The sequence below is a fragment of the Eurypyga helias genome, unplaced genomic scaffold, assembly GCF_000690775.1.
Source record: "Eurypyga helias isolate BGI_N326 unplaced genomic scaffold, ASM69077v1 scaffold17769, whole genome shotgun sequence".
In the NCBI taxonomy this organism is placed as follows: Eukaryota; Metazoa; Chordata; class Aves; order Eurypygiformes; family Eurypygidae; genus Eurypyga; species Eurypyga helias.
The window spans coordinates 911-19,849 of record NW_010271776.1 but is presented as its reverse complement, the minus strand read 5'-3'; the positions used below and the strand labels follow the sequence as shown (position 1 = coordinate 19,849).

The window sequence follows — 18,939 nt, the reverse complement described above, 5'->3', positions numbered from 1 at the left end:
GCTGTTTCAAGAAAACCAACTATATATTCAGCATTACATAACCATCTATCATTAAGGACAAAGCCAGCTATTACATGCTCTGTGAACCATGTGAGTAAGCATGTGGTTTGGTGTGTTTTCGTACTTAATTCTTATGATTCTGAGAATGGAAAAATATACTTCCTACTCTGGGTTTGTTTCAGTACAAAACCTATTACCACACTTTGGAAACACACAACATATTTGACTTCTTTTAAAATGTCAGCACTTTCATAAGTACATATCCTCAAGGTTCGCTCATGAGCATTTCTTTGCTTTCTTGAGCACACCGACAGGTACGTTTGCACAGGAAATTCAATTTACAGTACACTGCAAAGGTCTTCATTTGTAACACCCAGTAACAATTCTTCTTTCAATCTGCCAACGTTTTCATTACGTTAACTTTTTTGTTTCAACTGTGAAGTCAGCAAATAAGGTGTTTTTTTTTTTTCCTGTATTTAACAATTGTACACAACTAGCAAAAGGCATAGAAATTGTTTACATCACTTGCTGCATTATGTCTGCAGAAGGAAAAATAAAAAAATAAAAGAACTAACAGAGCATTCTCTCAAAACAAATGATTAGATGATGAAGCTTACTTTATCAAAGTTACCAGAGGTTTACTGTTCTTAATTTCACAAATAAAGTAAAACCCAGGAGTTTCAGAATAAAGATGTATTTCCTGGCTTGCAAGCAACACAGTTCCAAACTCGGTGTGGAAATAGGGTTCACAGTTGGCTTTATGGACCTCCTTTTCATGAGCACTGCCTTACAAAAGTTATTTTAGTTGTTCTAGTAGTCACAAAATGAAACTTTTCTTCTTGTGAACGAACACACCTAGGTACGAAAGGATAAGTGAGAAATACCTAGCTCTTGACGGAGCGTAAAAATGTAACTTCCACGGTGAATAAATGGATTTATTTTCTTGGATGATACCTTAGTTTTCATCATTGTTCAAGGTGACTGAAACAGTATCTATCTGGACTAAGTAGGCACAATCTCGCTTTCCTCTTTCAAATGTTTTTACTCAAGACTGCTTTGTCTGCCTTAAAGCACCCTTAACATGCCTATGGACCAAAAAGTTCTAGGCAGAATTAAATCACACCAAATCCTGCTTCTCTTTCAAGTCACTGACCATTTAGCCTAATGATTGATGCAACAAAAAAGGTTTATATTTTCCCAGTTGCAATAAATGTGAAAAGCCCAAGCAGAGGTAATTTATACACTGAAATAGAGATAATTTATGTTTTCATAATTGTATGTGTATACACCTACTTAAAGAGAGGGGTGCTAGCAAGAAATAGTGGTGCTTTGAAACACCTACTGCCTGTCAAACTAGATCAGGCAAGTGCCATCATCTGCTCTTCCAGCTACAACGTGCATGTCACTGGCTCCCTTCATCTCATTCTGCTCTACTCCCTCCCAACATTTCTCATTAATATTTTCCTCTCCTATTTTGGCTACTGTCAGCTTTTTTCTCTTCCTATTCTCTGGAGCAGCACTGCATTCAATCCTGCTCTCCTGCCATGTGCTACCACTTTTTCTGACAGTAACTCATCACTCATCCTCATCATTTCAGTCGCGATTCATTACAGTGAGTATTAACGGGCCTGGAGGAGCAGAAACATCCAGCTAAGCAGCAGTGGCTTCTTAAGTCCTAGTAACGATCCTTCACAGTTTTATAAACGTTTGCTTCTCTGGCATTCTGAGACTCGGCTCTTTCTTTGTCACACCATCTGCAAGTATTTCAGAGGATTTTTCCTCATACCCTGTTAAACTTCTTGCAGATTTCCTCAACACTCAGTAGTTATGTCTCTAAACTTCTGCCTCGTCTGTGGATGCTTATTCATGATGCTTACGCTATGGTCTCTAGACTAATGATGCACAGATGTAATTCTTGCTGCAGTCTATCTTTTAGTCTCTCAATTTAGAAAACACAAACTCTGTCTTGTCTTAGAGACAGAACCACATGGCCCCTCCAAGCAATAGCTCAAAACAAGCTAGGCCAACCAGGACTTCAAGCCTCCTTCATCCCGTAGATAACCATGCTGCCTTCCACATCACCGTAGGCAATACCATACCGCTCAAATGCAAAGTCACTCTATTTTGAGAAAGATCTCCCTCCACAATTTGACTACAAGTTCCTTTCCAAACCTTCTTGGTTCTAACAGCTCAAAACATAATAGAAAATGACCAAGAGACTACACTTTGACATACCCTAAAAAACTAGGATTTTTTTTTTTTTTTTGGTGAAGGAGAAAGTAATCTTCATCCTGAGCAGCACAGAGGATCTGATTTGATATGAGACTACTGAAGTACCCGTTTGTAAATAATGAGTATGAAATCTTTCACAACTTGGATTCCATTCTTCTAAAGCAAATCAGTTCAATGCACAATAGAAAACAGAAGTGAATTTAAGACTGGGAAAAGCACAGAAAATATTAGTATTCCACTCTCTATATATATATATATACAACATGCACACATTCTCAACGCTTAGAACAGTTCTCAAAAAGAATTGAATCAAACTGCAATAAGGCACTGACGAAGGTGACACAAAGATGTGACAAAAGTGGAACATGAGAGACCTCTCCGAAGTCATGGAATGATACGGAGAATAGGACATGGATAGGTAACTGCCCCTCATAACACAGGAACCTCGGGGTATGAAATGCACTTAATCAGATGGCAGTTTGAAAACCAACAAAAATGAACACAAATCAGTTATGTAAATCACTGCTACAGGATGCTGTGGAAGGCAAAGGAATTTTAAGAACTAGATTAAAAAAAGGAAAAGGTACAAACCTGTAAGGGACCCAACAGGCCCCTAACGATTGCATGCTGGAGGCTGAAGAGCATGATGGGAAGGTCACTGTATTTAATTTGTTTCTTAGTATTCTGTACTTAAAACACTTGTCAGCATAAGGAACAGGAAATGTAGCTGTTGTGCCGTTGGTCTGACCCAGAAAGACATGCTTTCTGTTTATCTGCAAGAAAGCTGTGTGTCTTAGAATATGGCTTTTATTACAGACAGAGCTGGTGGCATTGCCTGCCTTTTAAGATTGCCTGCCATTTCCTGTTGTACATCTCTTGTTTCCATGTGCTTATGGTTTGCACTACTGCAACTTAAAATTTCAGGCTGAAATTTGTGATTCTGAATGTCTGCCTCAGGCTGAATATTTTTAGAACGCTTTAGGTAAAATGGTTCTGCAACTTCTGAGTATCGGGGTATATTCTTTCAGCATATCTGCCCCTTCCTATGCTGTCTTCTGGTGCTAGCAAACAGCAGCTATTTTGATTAGAGAAATGTACAGTTGTATAGACTGCAGAATATAACTTTCTCATACTATCTCACACATTGAGTGAGGGGTGTGCTTTGGCCCGTCACATTCAGTTACTGCTACAGAACTTCTGAACAAGAACTCCAATGCTTTAATCAGAATCAGTACTTTATCTTACAAGGTGACATCCAAGCACCCAAACAGAAACAGTTCTGCCATTAAAAAAACCCCAAACAAACCTGATGTAGCATTTGGACATCTACTGCTCAATAAATGCACTAGCCCTTACACGCCTAGAAGCTAGTCTGCCTAAACTGAGGTAGGGAAAAAATAGTTCTGGAAATACAATCACGAGAGATGTGATGCCACATGCTGCAACTGAGAGAATCTAGGGAGTTATTTTTTGAAATTACTTTCAGTAATGTTTAACTGAACCCAGAAAAGCAGTGACTTCATTTATGTAAATAGCTTATAACTACGGTAAACCAGCTTTAAACTGCATCTTGTTTGGTATTTTGCAATGTATGAGCAATGAGAATACGTGAACAGTCTGGCTTGTGTAACAGCTATCTTTATTACTAAATCTCAGAAACAACAATCCTGTTTCTTCAGCAGCATGACCACAGTGTCCTACACTGCAAAAACCCCTCAGAACTCTGTATTTAAATTCTCCACTGGTCTATTTCAGCAATCACTCTTCTGGCTTGACTCAAACTGCACAGTAAAAAAAAGGAGTAATTGCACTTTAATAAAAGGTTTCGTAAAGCCAACAGGACAAACTGTTACACATTTCAAGTAATCGCTGTCTACTTGACAGATTTACTGACAACGTAAACATTAACGCTGCATTAAAAGTAACTACTACATAAAGGGTTGCACTGCATTTTAGCAATAAGTAATACCTGTAATCTAGCAAGAATACAATTAAATAAACCATATAATCTCTGCTTTTTTAATCATTCTGTATTTAATAACAGTTACAGCAACTCCATATTTGGTCAAAGACAGGCAAGACAAGGCTTTTCTACCGTGGAGCTCTGCCAATACCTGACCACAACTCTGGTAGCTTAGGCAAGCTTCATACTGTCGAGTATCTTGGAAAGCTTCCTAAACTGACATGCTAGCGCTCGATCTTACTGCAGCTGCAGATGTAGTTCTACAGGCACTTACACTACCTAAGTTGCAAACAGAAGCATGTTTAACAAAACCTAAAATGTCTGCTTCTTTTTATCTCTGGACAGTAAAACATTTCTGTATCATCACCTCATACCTGAAGAAAAACCACCAAGAGGCTACAGACATACTGTAAGAGACACTGATTTTACCCTGCTCCATCTCATATCTCTAAGAGGTCAAATTTTACCTTGTCTTTCCATCCACCAGGATGTGGATTTTAAGCAGAAGAACTCAAAATACTTAATTTCACACTACTAACTTCCTACGTAATTAATGCTCTCCTGGTGTAATTCTGAAATAGCTATCTAATTCTTTGTTAGTTATTTAATTCTTCATTACAGCTCCAAAACTCAGCTAGAAGATATATGTGGTGGGTTTGGGCAAAAGAAACATTCATCAGGTCAGGTGTGTTGTGGGTTTGGGTTTTTTTTCCCCTCAAGTTTTATTACTGACTTCTATCAATCTTCCTCACTGTTCAGTTTTGAAAGATCTTAAAAGTATTTAATCTAAAAGCTCTTAAATACTCAAAAATTTATTTTTCTACTTAAATATGAAAGTGGTATCAATTTCTCCTTTTAAATGCTCTTAAATATCTTTAATAGCACTACTTGTTAATTCAGGCTTCTATTTACTCTTGTGGTTTGCAAGTCTCTTTTATATTAACAAAGAGATAATTATTTTACTCAGGTATTTCCATAGCAATGATTACTGTTTTAAGAACAGTAATTGATAAAAAAGCCACCACTATTCTGCAGCTGGCACACTTATTTTTAAGCTAGACCTCAATTTCTTGCTTCATACATGCTACTGCCAGATTGTACACCTCCAGCCCTACTACCCACCAGGAGCAAGGCATCACAACATTACATACCCTGTCCTTCATTTGCTGAGATCAGTGTTTAAAATAACAACGCTCAAAGCAACCATACTTGCCATCTTTGCCCATAACTACAACCACTGCTGGTTAAAACTTTGTGCGGGTCTCAAAGGAGTTACTTCCCTCTATTCAACATGAAGTAATTTTGATGCAACTGGTAACATAATAATCAAGTTGCTTTCTGAGCAAGAAAAGTAATGAAACCATGTGTCACATACATATGTTCTCAAGCAAGCACAGAACACCTTGATTCTCACACTAAAAAAAAAAGTTAGGTGTTAGGGTTAGTCTAAACCTACAAACCTACTTATTGCACAGTGTTGCATTTGCTTTCTGACTCTGGTTATTGACAAGCAGAATATGTAACAGCTGGACTCTCGTCCCTTCATGTGACATCAGCTTGAGTCACTTACTTGCATCTACCTATTTTCACAAAGCTTACCAGAATTAAACTCTGAAATTTCTACTCTAAGTTTGACTGAAGTCAACCAATGTGTTCAAAAAGCAGATGAAGAAGTTCTAAAAAAGACTGCCTGTCTTCTGGTTCCTAGGGACAAAAGGCTAGAAGCAATAATAATTTTTACAGAGGACATTTGGAATATATGTTCAACTACTGTACCTGCATAGGACCTGGAATGCAAGACAAAACCCTTTCTATGTTTTCAGAATTCACATCAACATCATTTACAGCAACTAGAGCATCTCCTGGAGATAAAACAGACAAAAGCACGAGCATGTTAGATAGTATTGCACCACAACACAAAGCCAAACACTGTTTTGTTTTAAAAAATAATATGACTTTCAAACAATCATAAATTTATTTTTGTCACATTTAAGTAGATGGTTCCCGCATGCAACATTTACTGTGTTCAGAAACATTAGTCTATTACCTCAATGCTCTACTGCCATGCTTCTATCATTGTAGAAAAACAACTGCCAAAGCCTCTCCCCTCCATCCAGGCTTAGATCACTCTTATTATTGCTAAGAAACCCCAACTACTTCACCCATCAACTTATGCCCATGAACTACTTTTTTTTTCCCTCTCCAAAACCACCTCTCTTCACTTGCCCGCCCATCTCCACTGCTACCTCCACTGATACAAATGCTACTGCTTCCAAAAGCACTCCAAAACTCACTCTTCCTCTAGCAGCTTGCAATTCTAGGCCACCACTTCCACCAAAGGTTCCAAGTGCTGGCTGATCCTGTGGGAGCATCCTACCACCCTGGAGCCCCGCTCTTTGCTGAATCAGTGCTGGCAGTTACCATGTGTATTAGTAACTCAGCTGAGTTCACCAAACCGGCAGGAAACTATTCACTCTTCCTTGTTTCATCCCTACACCTCTTTTATCTCTCAAGCCACATCACAATTGAGTCCTTTCTCTTCCTTTTGGTGCCTTGTCCACTGCTGTGGCTTCTTATTCTGCCTCATAATGCTTTTATCTGACAGTACTTCTGCCTAACAACATCCTGCATTTTCTAAATCCCACACTCTTCCCATTACTGGAAATGTGGAGGAAAAAGACAAAACAGGATCCCAAAGACAAAGCCTTTAACTACAAATGGAAAAGGTTTAAAATTTAAAGGCACTAGTTACAAAAGGAAACAGACCCGAATTAGAGCTTACAAACTTACAATCCACATTAAAGTACAAAAATGTATCTCGGATTTTCAGCTGAAGTGAGAGAAAATATTCTGGAGAAGTATCCTAGAAATAACTAGTTGTATCCCAGTAATAACTAGTCGATAACCTCTGCCTCATCCCCCTCAAGACCATGCATGTTTAAGCGTGGAGTATGTAAGGATGAGAGAGACCAGTAAAAAACCACACCTGTGAAGTTAGAAAACATAAAGCTAAAAGAACATAAAAAAGATAAAACTACTTAGACCTGTCAAAAAGAAATTGAAAAGTAGAAGGTTTCTTGCCCATTCATCTACTTTCAAAAAAAAAACCAAAAAACAAACAAACAAAACCAAACCACCACACAAAAAAAGGAAGCAGCAGTAAGAAACGGACACATATTAAAGGTAATTCAGGTGTGGCAATGGGAAAACAAATCAACCAAAAGATGCGATCACTTCAGCTGGCGATTTAGAACACCGATCCAACATTTAAGGTGAGATTTTAGGTTGAACCTAACTCAGAAAAACTCCCACTAAGAGGACAGTCCTTCATGGTTTCTCTGATGTCCACATCCAAAGTTGGAAGTGCGTGTCAGCCTAGAAGAAACACACTATCACAGAGGAAGAAACCAGTGAAGACTACAGGAGTAACAGAAACAGAATGGAATTAAACAGCATATTCATTCTCAAGAAGGCAGCCAAGGAATACAAATATGAAAAAGACAAACACAACACCCATCTGCAGTAGGAAAGGCACTGCCTCTGAATGTAGGTGAGAATTAATAGGACCTGACAGGATCCCATCCAGAGTACTCCTTACAGTTCTATTCACCTGTGCTCAAGAGAAACTGAATCATGTGAGACCAGATACACAGAAGTAATCCTGCAGTGACCACGGGCAACAGAGAACCCATTTATGTCGGTTAAAGATGAGGTGGGAAAGCAGCTAGAGGAGAAAACAGAAAGTTCTGTAGTCTCAAACCACAGAATTTCTATAAAGCTTTCCAATAAAGGCTATCTAGGGCAAAATACCTCAGATGAGACAACATAAATTTATGAAAAGAACTATACGAAGTGACTGCTAGTGAGACCAGGATATAGGACTTGATGGCTCATTAGGTCCTTTCCGGAGACAAATATTCAACTTCAGAGTAACAAAACAGGCTTTTTCTACTTGATTTTCTTTGGTGTCACTTGGAATCGTCTCTGCTTTCTGTCCTACTGGATGAAAAACCTGATTACTTTCCAGCTTATACCTTCTGTCTGTAGAATAGGAAATAAAGAAAAGAAATTAGCTTCTTTCTTAACTTCGAAAGTGACTTGATTCCAAGGTCATTCTTATGCCTTACAGGTGTGACCTAAAAATGGCATGAGCTGCTCTGGCATTGCAAATTGAAAACCAAGCCTAATTTTGCTTGAGCTGCACCAAGACTCCCTTATCTCCACATCCTCCCTGAGATGATTAATATTAGCATTTAAAAGAGTGTAACATGTAATGAGGCACTTAATAAACAACTGAAAAAGAAGAAAAAAGGATTGACTGAAGTACCCTATTTTCTTTCAACAGAGGCACTCTTGAGCTTTTTTTCCTAAGGAAATGAGGCTTCTGTAATTGTACTGTGAATAGCTTTGATCCCGTTACTAAATTGCAGCCAAAGATGGAAGAGAAGGTACAAGTCATGTTACACGCTTGCTCTGCGTTCCCTTAATGGACTGCTGGATAGAGTAGCCCCCTGCCCCTTTTCCTTCCCTCTCCTGCTGCAGGCCAAGCGGCACTCTGTGCCCATCACCTGTCCTGTCTGTGCTCCAGGCTGGCCAGTGCCTACAAGGGTAGCTCAGAATCAGACACAGCAAATACTGACTTGTCCAAAAAGTTGTTAGAAGGCAGGAGAGGGAACGGTGTTGTGAGAGCAGTATGAGGTACCCCCACGTGTGGGGAAAGGTGCGAGGGGAGGAATTCTGGGACTGGCATAGCAAAGGTATGTGAATATAATGTAAATCCAAAGAGAGATGGACAGTTCCTTATTTCCTTTGTTCACAGTTTGTTTTATTATTTGGATCTACATCACACTTCGGTGACACTTATTGAAAAAGGGGAAATAAACCAGCATGTCCCTCACAACTAGAGCTGCTGCACTTGCAGGGTCCAGGGAATTATGTGAATTCCACAACACGCAGGCTAGAAGCTGCAGTTGTGACACCTGTCCTTTTCCTCTGTGCCAGGGCACGCGAGAAGCCAGAGGCAGCATTACAGTATTGAACTGCTCCTGCAGTAGAGGAAGCCTCAGCCAGGCAGTAGCAGCAGTGCTCATCACTTTCAGCACTGTAAAGAGACTGGGAAAAGGACATGGATTCATAGCAAATGTGCATGTTAGTATAGCTGTATTTTAAGCCTTGACTTGGCAACCAAAATGTGCTCAACTGCAGAAGTAAAACAGTGAACAACTGTAAGGTTCAGTACATATTTAAAGTTTTCTAGGGAGAAGATTTGCCCAAACTAACACAGTGATGATAAGGACGTGCATACTAAGGAAAAGCAGAGTCTGTCTCTGAAGTTCCTCCAATTCCTAAGAATCTAGTAAAGACAACAAAATCTGAAAGTTTAGAACAATTCTGATAGTCTACTGTTATTCCTATCTCCTACCTTATTGTTAAATACCACCAAATACAACTGGAATTCTTCCCAGGTACCAGGTGAATTGCTCAAAATTGGTGGAAAGCACAACGAAGGCCAAAGAGAAAAAGAACATTCTTCTTGGCTAGCCATCAGAAAGGAAACACAGAATCCCCCAAAAATGCAAGTAATCCTTCCCTTTAATACACTGGGCAACAACTAACTGCTCACTGTTATTTTACATTAAAGGGAAATTCATCCCTACTCTTTCTGACAGCAAACACAAGAAAAGGTTAAGTTTTGTTATACGCACGAGAATGTTATCATTCCTTGGAATGAATTAAATTGCTTTTTCACACAAGGAATAGCAGCTCTCTCCCTAACCTCTGTTTCTTGATGCACAGCAGAGTTTTAGTCTATTGAACACAGCAGTAATTCAAAGAGAGGAAAGTTGAAAGTTAAACAGCACTTAAAAGCAACTCAGTAAGTCCACGCCAGAGCCCCAGGACTTGAGAATCAGTAATCAAAAGCAGAACATTCAGGCTACTCTAATCTAACAGGAAACTGTAAATAGAATTGCTGTGTTCTTTGTTGAAGAACACCGTTTTAACGATCATCATTGAGAAATAAAAGAGAAAGCATAAATTGCTCTTGGACTCATCTGGAGCAGTGTTTAAACAAAAGTTGTTTGTGTTCTGTTTGTTCTACCAGAGACCTTACCAATTCTGTTGTAAGACAACAGTCGAATAACATAATCCACAAAGCCATTCAAACGCTGCACACATTTTGGGAAGACACATGCATCTCAGCATTTAAGGGAATATTTTTGAGCCACATCTCCCATGGTGGAATATACAAAGACACTTTGAAAGGAGAAATCCATCAGTATTTACATATTATACACTCAAAGTGTTTTATTTATTCAGTGCCTAATGTACATATGTAAAACTTTCATCGCAGCAGTAAATATTTACTCCATTCAATTTGTAAAAATGTAATCATGTACCACAAATGGAACAGCTTTCCTGAAGAAATCCACGTTCATCAGTATGGATTTTCCAGAATGGGGGGGGGAGGGAGGGGGGAAGTTTGCATTTTTTCCTTCTTTTCTTATTTGCCAAACACATTCAACTAATAGAGACTATGAACAATGAAAGACATCACTGGCAAGACAGGAAAATGTAAAATCATTAACACAGAATATCTTAAAGCAGAACATGACCACAGGATCTACCCAGTGTGATAATTAATGCCAGTGAAAGCATTTCTATATGCAAGTATTCCTTTGTTAACGAGTCACATTTATCTATTCTTGGAGAATTGTTTCCTCCCCTTTAGCAGTATGAAAAACTTACAGAAAGTGAGACTGACTTAGGTCGTCAGATGTTAAGTCCAACAACAAAACAGGGCAAATGTATAAAGTTTAATCTAATTTCACTTAATGCTTAATCTATTTAGGTTAAATTAAATGAAAGGGTAAATGGTGTTGATAGTTGGTTACATTGATGCAACTTACTGGTGTGCAGAGTTAAGCCAAATTTTCCCAGACTAAAACGATGCTGAATTTGAGAGGTGGAGAGACATTTCACTAGTGGAGAGAAAAAAATTGTACAGATGGTACTGCAAATCACTCTTCTGCTCTACTGAAATCCCCCCTCCAAATGGCTTTTCTTAAGTGCAGAGATCAAAGTGAACGTTTTCCTTTTGCTGCAGTAGATGTATATACTCACATAGACAAGATGCAAACATCTGCATGAAATGTTGTTTTCATCCCGACATAAAATAATGAAGCATTTTGCTTTTTTGTTTTAGCTTTTTCAGGGGTTTGAAAATTCTACACAATCACAAAAAATTTACAGTACAATACTCTGTAGAATAGGACTTGACACGCTCTTATTGGCTTGCATTTCTGCCAGCCAGTAAAATCACTACTGTCTATCGCGAAAGTCACCACCGTCTGTGTTAAAAGATGAACATTAGAACAGTGTCACACGGTTCCATTTTTAGAGACACAGTGGGCAAATGCAATAAAGGAAATAAATTTTTTCAGACAACTGCAGGATATCAGACTTTGATCAATGAAATTATCTTTAAAAAATACAGCTCCTTCTCTTTAAGGAATAAAGTAAAATGGGTTTTTTTGTCCCATAATAATGAATAATCAAGCTTTTGAGCTCTGTCACTTATTACAAAGATTCTCAGTCCACTAAGAAACTCTAAGATGTTCACATATGTTCTTCACACAATGCCAGGTGGAACTGAATTTTACTGGAGTGATGGAACAGAGAGGAGAGAAGCAGGAATTCCTTCCTGTCTTCTTTGTTCTGCCTTTCCTCTTCTCATTAGAGAAGACTTCTCACATCCAGCCAGCAGTAGCTACGAACGGTGGATAATGATCTCAAACACCCAGTCTGAATGTGGCTGATGAAATTATTCCTGCTTTTTAAAGACAAAGTTCATCAAAGTCTTTGGGACTGCTGGCATCCCTAAATGCTTATTTCAGAATTGCCTATCACTTTGCCACAGGAGGCACAGGTCTAGTACTTTTGTTAAATACCCACTCCCCACAGATAAACCTGCAGGCACCATTTCTAAAAGGAGATCTTCCTTGCATTAAGCCAGGGGACACCGCTGGATAAGTGAATGCCACTTCCATACCATAAGGCCAAGTAAACAATTTTGGCTGAATTAAAATCAGATCCTTGTTGTTCTCATGGGAGAGGACTGAGGACACTTTTTTTCCATGAAATCCTGATATTTAGTTTCCTCTGTTCTTGGTAATGACTTGGTGGAAGTCCTTATAAATGTTGACATACTCCTTTCCAAAAAAGGCAAAGCATGGAACACATTCTACTGAAGAAAACCAGATCTATTACTTGTTTTATACGTTAGCAGGCTGCTTTTACCCAAACCAGTGCTGTTATGCTTCAAGAGGAGATAAAAAGAACATAAACAACATCCCAAATTCCATAGTGAGAACACAGCAAAGCTTATGCAAGCTCTGCATTTCTATCTTGTGTGCCCAACATCTCTACTTCAGAGACCATTTCCAACAAGTACACCATATATGGTAATTCCTCATGAAAATCCCAAACTCTCACAGTATTTTGGTCCCTCAAGAACATTTTTCTGACAGGACTCTTAGCTCCATGGACTGCAAATGACAAAGCCAGCACTTACTCTGACTGTCAGAAGATGACTGCAAGTTTCTTATTGGTATGTAAACGGATTGATTACTGCTTTAAACAACTCGTCTGTGCCACAGAAATTTAAGGGATATACTTGTCTTTCTAGCAATTATGGCTTGTTTGACCAAAACTTCAGAACTCCAACAGCAACATCTGTATTTTTACTATTAAAATTCAAATAAGCGAAGATTACTGCTTAAACAGTTCTTTATTTGGGGAAAACTAACAGATAACCCTCCCACACAACATCAACACTTACTGGGATAGAAACCCACAGAAACCCATTTGTCAGTAAATGGGGTTGGGATCTGCACCTTTCACATACTTGTTCAGAAGTGGTTTATTTATACTACCCAGGATTAATCCTCGTCCCTAGGTAGTTTTCACCCTTTTTTGACAACTGTACCTACTGATCAGGTGAGAGAATTCGTGCAAACCATTCAGATACTCAGTGATGAGAGCATTAAGAACAGGAGATAATTACAAAGCAGGTAACAATATACACTCTGCTAGTGAAAACAGCTTTCCTGTATTTTCAGTGTCATCGGAATTACTTTTCCATTTTTACTACAGTAAAAATGATGATCATCAGCTTTTATAAGAAGTATTCCCTGCTGTGAATCGGACAGGTTTCAAATCAAAGAGGGGAAAAAACCAACAACAAAACTAAATTACAATGGCACTTCCTATCACAACCCTTATTTGCCTGCATCTAAAAGTGACTATTTAAAGAAGCTTTTTATCTTTGAAGATGCACTCAAAGATGAGCCCAGAAAGTTCTACATGGCAGACAAAGCTTTGCATACTGTTAATAATAAACTCAGGCAGGAAGATTTTGCCAGTAATGAGAAAGACACTTAAAAAACATGAGATAAAAACAACTGCATTTCATCTGAGCTAAAATCAAAGTGACAGCCAAAATTTAAAAATCAATGCGAGCTTTTTTGTTTTGAAAATTTAAGGTGGATGCTAAACTGCTAAATTAAAAAAAAAAAAGATAAATGAACTGATAAACAACACATGGATGGAATGGTATCTTTTTACAAAGCAGCAGGGTTTTTTTAGCTTGCAAAACTGTTGTGTTTACTTCCATATGGTCATCCCCCGCATTCTACTTGGCTAATAAAGTACAGCAACAGGCTTATGACTTCCATATGCATTCGTTAAAAAAAAAATATTAAAGTGCAGTGCACAAATAATGAACAGATGTTTTAAGTGTTCAAAGCTGTAAGGGGACACACATTTCAGAATAAACTGAAGAAGCCACCTGAGGAAAGTGATTATTTTTTTGGGGGGGAAAGCAGTTATTTCTACTAAAACTGTTAAAGCAATAACCACTTTGTAACTCCTTATTCAGAGTGAAAAACATCGAGAGTTCAGTCTCCCTTATGAGATTCAACCCTGCTCCTCATTTACCTGTCAGCCCCCCTAATCACTGACTAATTAACTAATCTGCCAATGACAGTACAAAGTAATCAGTAACTCGGTTGTTATTTAACATATTACAAACCCAGGTCTTGGGACAAATAATTTAGAAAGTTCAAATTTTAAATAAGATGAGAGAGCTAGACCACTCTGTCGGACATAGCTGCCAGGGTTTTGGCAGGGGGTGCAGGAGGAGTGACCCGTGTGGCAGGAGATGCTCCTAGGTGGTTTTGAATCTGCTGTAAGAAGCTCTCTACGCACCAAAACATCCCTTAGCCAGGGAAGCCACGGCACCTCTGCCCAAAGGTATTTCAGAAAGAGCAGCAGGCACTCGGGGAAGGGTCGTAGCCCATGAAGGGGACCCAGCCCTGAGAAGCCGTGGCCTGCAGAGGAGTCATGCTGCAGCAGGGGAAAACAAGAAAGCAGCAAGGAGTGGCAGAAGGAAAACATCACACACACAATCCCACCCTCTTGCGCCACCCGTTACCCCACCAAAGGGGTTGGGACACAGTGTTAAGGTGCACAGAAAACAAGGGTACCTGAGACTGGGAAAAGGGAGAGAAGTGTTGGTTGAGGCTGAACCTGGACAAGGTGGGGAAAAAGGCATTTTCTTTGGTGTTTGGGGTCTTGCTTTGTTTTGATCTTCCCAGTACCTGAAACAGTGATCTGAATTTTTATATTAATTGGCAAAAAATTAAATTGAGTAACAACTCCCTGAGTCAAGACTGTTTGCCTGCAATGTGTGTTGCAAACTGGTCACCACGAAGACCACAGTATGTTGTCTTAAAGCATGGAACTTAAAAGGAAAACATACTCAGTATTTGCTTTGTAAAAGACTACTACTACCAAAAAAATGCTCTGCACTAAAGGCTATTAAAATATTAAAAAGCAAACAATCACAGGTTAATATCTATGCATATGCAGGTCGATGAACAAAGCTGCAACCCAGACAGCCAGCAGGCATCATGCTATACTGATCTGGTATTCCTCATTTAGGATGGCCCAAGAAGCTGCCAACTTTTGTGCAAATACTTCAGTTTTAGACTGACCACAGAAATATTCTGCTCAGACTGTTTCCGATATTCAAAACAGGATTCCTAAAACTTACTTTTAACAACAAAAGATCAAAGTTCTACTGTATTTTTCTTTAATTTTCTGTCTGGTGTCAGATTGTGCGAGGATCTGAGGAGGCTATCTATTGAACTACAGGTACTTTTAAATCAGGCTTTGGGTGTATACCACAGCTATCCTATCCTCCTATGTGAAGTGCACAAGCAGGAAGCCTGACAGTTTTTTGACCAGAACGATTATGTAGGCAGTGCTGAAACCTGAGCATCTAATTTATGCAAAGCATCCCTATTTCTACACACCACATAAAAATTCCAGAGTACTCAGGGTTTACTATAGACATATAATTTGAAAGTATTTTTATATGAAAATTACGTATTTTATGCTGTTGGCACAGAATACAGTTCATTTTCCTAGTGAAGAGCTGAATCACTACAGTGTGCTTAGGAGTATTTGTTTCCAATGTGCAAAAACAAGGCAACATTGGTTGATGATAGCCTAGGACATATTAAACTGCTAGACTCTTTAGATTAGTTTAAACGTTCTTCTATTTAAAACAAAACAAGAACTCCACAGTTTCTGGCCTCACTAGGCTCCAGGAAGCATTATGTGCCGCAGATGAAGTCCCATCTCCATTTATAAGGGTAGCTTGATCTCCCGGATCTGGTATTTGCCTGCGTGGTGATCACTTCACACTTGCTCTTACAAACCTGCAGTTATGTACAAATTTGTGTCCCAAAATTAGCTTACAGGTTATAAATACCCACTCTTAACACTACTTAGATCAGATACCATTAAGCAGATGAAGCTGCAACTCACTCCCCTCCTCCCCCTCAGCCTGCATCCCCCACTTCTTGACTAATCAATTCTTTCTGGTAAAATTTGAAAGCTATCCAATTTTCCCCCTGGAGTATTCCTTCGCATCCCTACCAAAAACACACGCTAGAAGAATCAGCTAGTCAAAGCACGATTTGCCTTTTTACACACAACATTGGAATTTCCAATGTACCCATGCTGACTCTGTGGGATTTGTGCTACTCTAGTATTCAGATTTTCACGATGATCTAACCAACATCACATCTTTGCTCTCTCTCTACAAGGGACCAGTTTCAAGGGCAATGAAACAACCTTCCACCCATTTCAGATGCGGGCTAGCCATCTCACATTTACTGTCTCTGAGTCTGGGTCCTGTGAGCACCATGTCCTTCTACCAGCCCCTTGATGCTGGCAGTGGGATTATTTCTGCTCCTTCACTGCCAGCCATGGAAGTCCATCTGCCTCTGATATTCCAGCTTGGGTGCCTATCAGACCTTCTGTGACCCACATTTAACTTACTACACCAGCAAAAACTAGACAGGCAATTTTTTCTTCTGGGTGAGTTTTCTGCCAGGTTGTTCAGTTGCGTCAGTTCACAGAAGTGTCTGACAAGGGCCCAACCAGCACAAAGGAGAGCCGCTCTGCTGGCTCACTGCCTCCTCAGACTGCCATCCCGCTCTGTATTTGCAGGCCTTCTGATCACAGCTGCTGGAGCAGCAGCTGTTATGCTTGCTAACCAGAAGAATATCCACACAGAGCCGTGCAGAAAGTTTGTAGCATATGAATATATCTTAATCGGTATTTTTTCCTCGTTTTTATGGTACAGAATCCATTTAAAGCATACACAGGAAAGCTTTTCATCTAACGGGGGTGGCGCAGAAAAGAACGAAAACAAAGAACAGTATTTGGCAGACTAAAGCTTTTCCCCAGTCCCATTTACCTACCGAGCAAACTCTGCATTAAATTAAAGGGGGTGTGTGTGTGTGTTGCTCCAAGTTCAAGCTGCTCACTCCCTGTATGCTTAAAGGACAGCCATCTCCTTACCATAGTAACACCTTCCACTTTATGTCACACATTCTTAAAACCACCAATATAGTAGAATTGAATAGGTAACAAAACATCAGATAAAATGACATTTGTTTAAAATAATCCCTCAAAAACTGACAAAATACATTGTAAGTAATTGCTCATGTCTCGAGAATATTCAAGTCAGCTGCCTCAAAAAAAAAAAAAAAGAATCTTCATTTTAAAGGAAAAGTGCAGAAGTTAACTATTCATGCCATTACTCACCGATCAAGATTTGACCCGTTTTCACTGCTGAACTACCTGGCACCAAGCCATGAACCACAAGCTTCTCTTCACCAGTTCCTCTGCTGACTTTATCCTTCCTGCCTTGTTTTTCTGCTCTTCTGCTGCTCCATGAAGACTGATGGACAATCCCTACTAAGGCCTCCAGCAGCCTGTGCTGCTCATCTTCTCCAGCACCAGACAGTTTTCTGGGATTTACATAAACATATACATCTTGGTATTTTTGCTGAACAGTGACACCCATTTTCTGAGCAGATTGGTGTTTCAATATGGAAGTAGGACCACTGGAGTGCACGTTACAGCTTCCACTGCCTTTCTTACCAGAATGCTTTGGTAAGAGGTTCTTCTTTTTTAGTATTTTGGTCCATTTCTTAAGTTCATACTTTCTTTCTTTGCGTGATCCCTCTTGAATAACTTCAGCTTCATTTTCACGAAACCTGACGTGATTCACTGCTGGCATTTCTGGACAGCTGTTCTGAAGCAGAGTTTCTTCTTCACTTTCACTCAATTCTAAATAAAATAATTCACCATTTTTCTGCACACCATCCAACCATTCAGGCTCAAGGTCACTGGGAAAGAAAGAAGAATCATCAGTGAGAGCTCTGACAAGGAAGCCTGTGATGCAAGTCACACCTGATTACTTCAAGTAGGGAGGGGATAGAGAGAGTGCAAGGGAAAAAAAAAAAATAGTTGGCTCTTGTATATTAAAAGTTCAGCTGCTTTAAGTTTGCCATGAGGGTAAGAGCTCTTATCAGACAAAGGATGAATATGGCAAGGAAAGACATCCCCCCTGGATGTTAACATAGTTCTTCAAATGCTTTCCAGGAAGACACCCATTGCCAAAAACAATATTCCTTTTTCTGAAAACAAACACAAAACCCCAACCCCAAAACATTTCTTTCACATACAAGTTTTAATTAGTAATTACATTTACGGCCACGATGGGGCTCTCTCTTAGAGAAAAAAAGTGTCATCATATTTGTTCTCTCCCATTATTTTCCCCCTTATGCATTTATAAGGCAGATTGTACTGCAAACCCTTTAGAAAGACAAGATTAACATTTTAAAATCACCTCCATATAAGGAAAAAACCCTAAACCCACCACAAAACCAAGACTAAATCTCGGTAACATTTTTAAAAAGCCAAGTGCAAAACAGCATACTCAAGCTCACATGCAAACCCACACAACAACGAAGTAAAGAGGCAGCACTGCTATAGCAAAAGTTCTAGCAGCTGGAGTGGATCACTTGAAGTCACTAGCAACAAGCTGCTGCAAAGAGAAGGCAGAGCAGCTCCAGGACGTATTAACAAGAGTTCCATCTGCACAGCACTAGAAATCTTTTGTCCTAATTTGGCAATGGCGAAGTGTCAGCCATGTCCAGTTTCGGGTAGTACACTTAAAGAAAGATGTGGTAAGTGGAACAAGCCCAGGGCACAGAGACAAATAGCAAGTAGTTTATAATCATTTTTACTGAGGGAAATCATATTCTTTTGGCTGAGAAAAAATCCAAACAAAAAATTATAGCTGACAGGCACCAGGCCAAATG

General features: G+C 39.3%; 1 protein-coding gene across 1 annotated transcript in view; it reads right to left on the bottom strand.

Moving 5' to 3' along the window:
- The window catches only part of INTU (inturned planar cell polarity protein), a 40,986-nt gene extending 23,027 nt beyond the window's left edge, over positions 1-17,959 (bottom strand). The window contains exons 1-2 of the mRNA XM_010158931.1: positions 17,375-17,959; positions 5,972-6,057 (exon numbers count right to left, since the gene is read on the bottom strand). Coding sequence (XP_010157233.1) covers positions 5,972-6,057; positions 17,375-17,852 — 564 coding nt within the window. The 5' untranslated portion in view covers positions 17,853-17,959. The remainder of the gene's footprint in view (positions 1-5,971; positions 6,058-17,374) is intronic.
- Between the last annotated feature and the right edge of the window lie 980 nt (positions 17,960-18,939).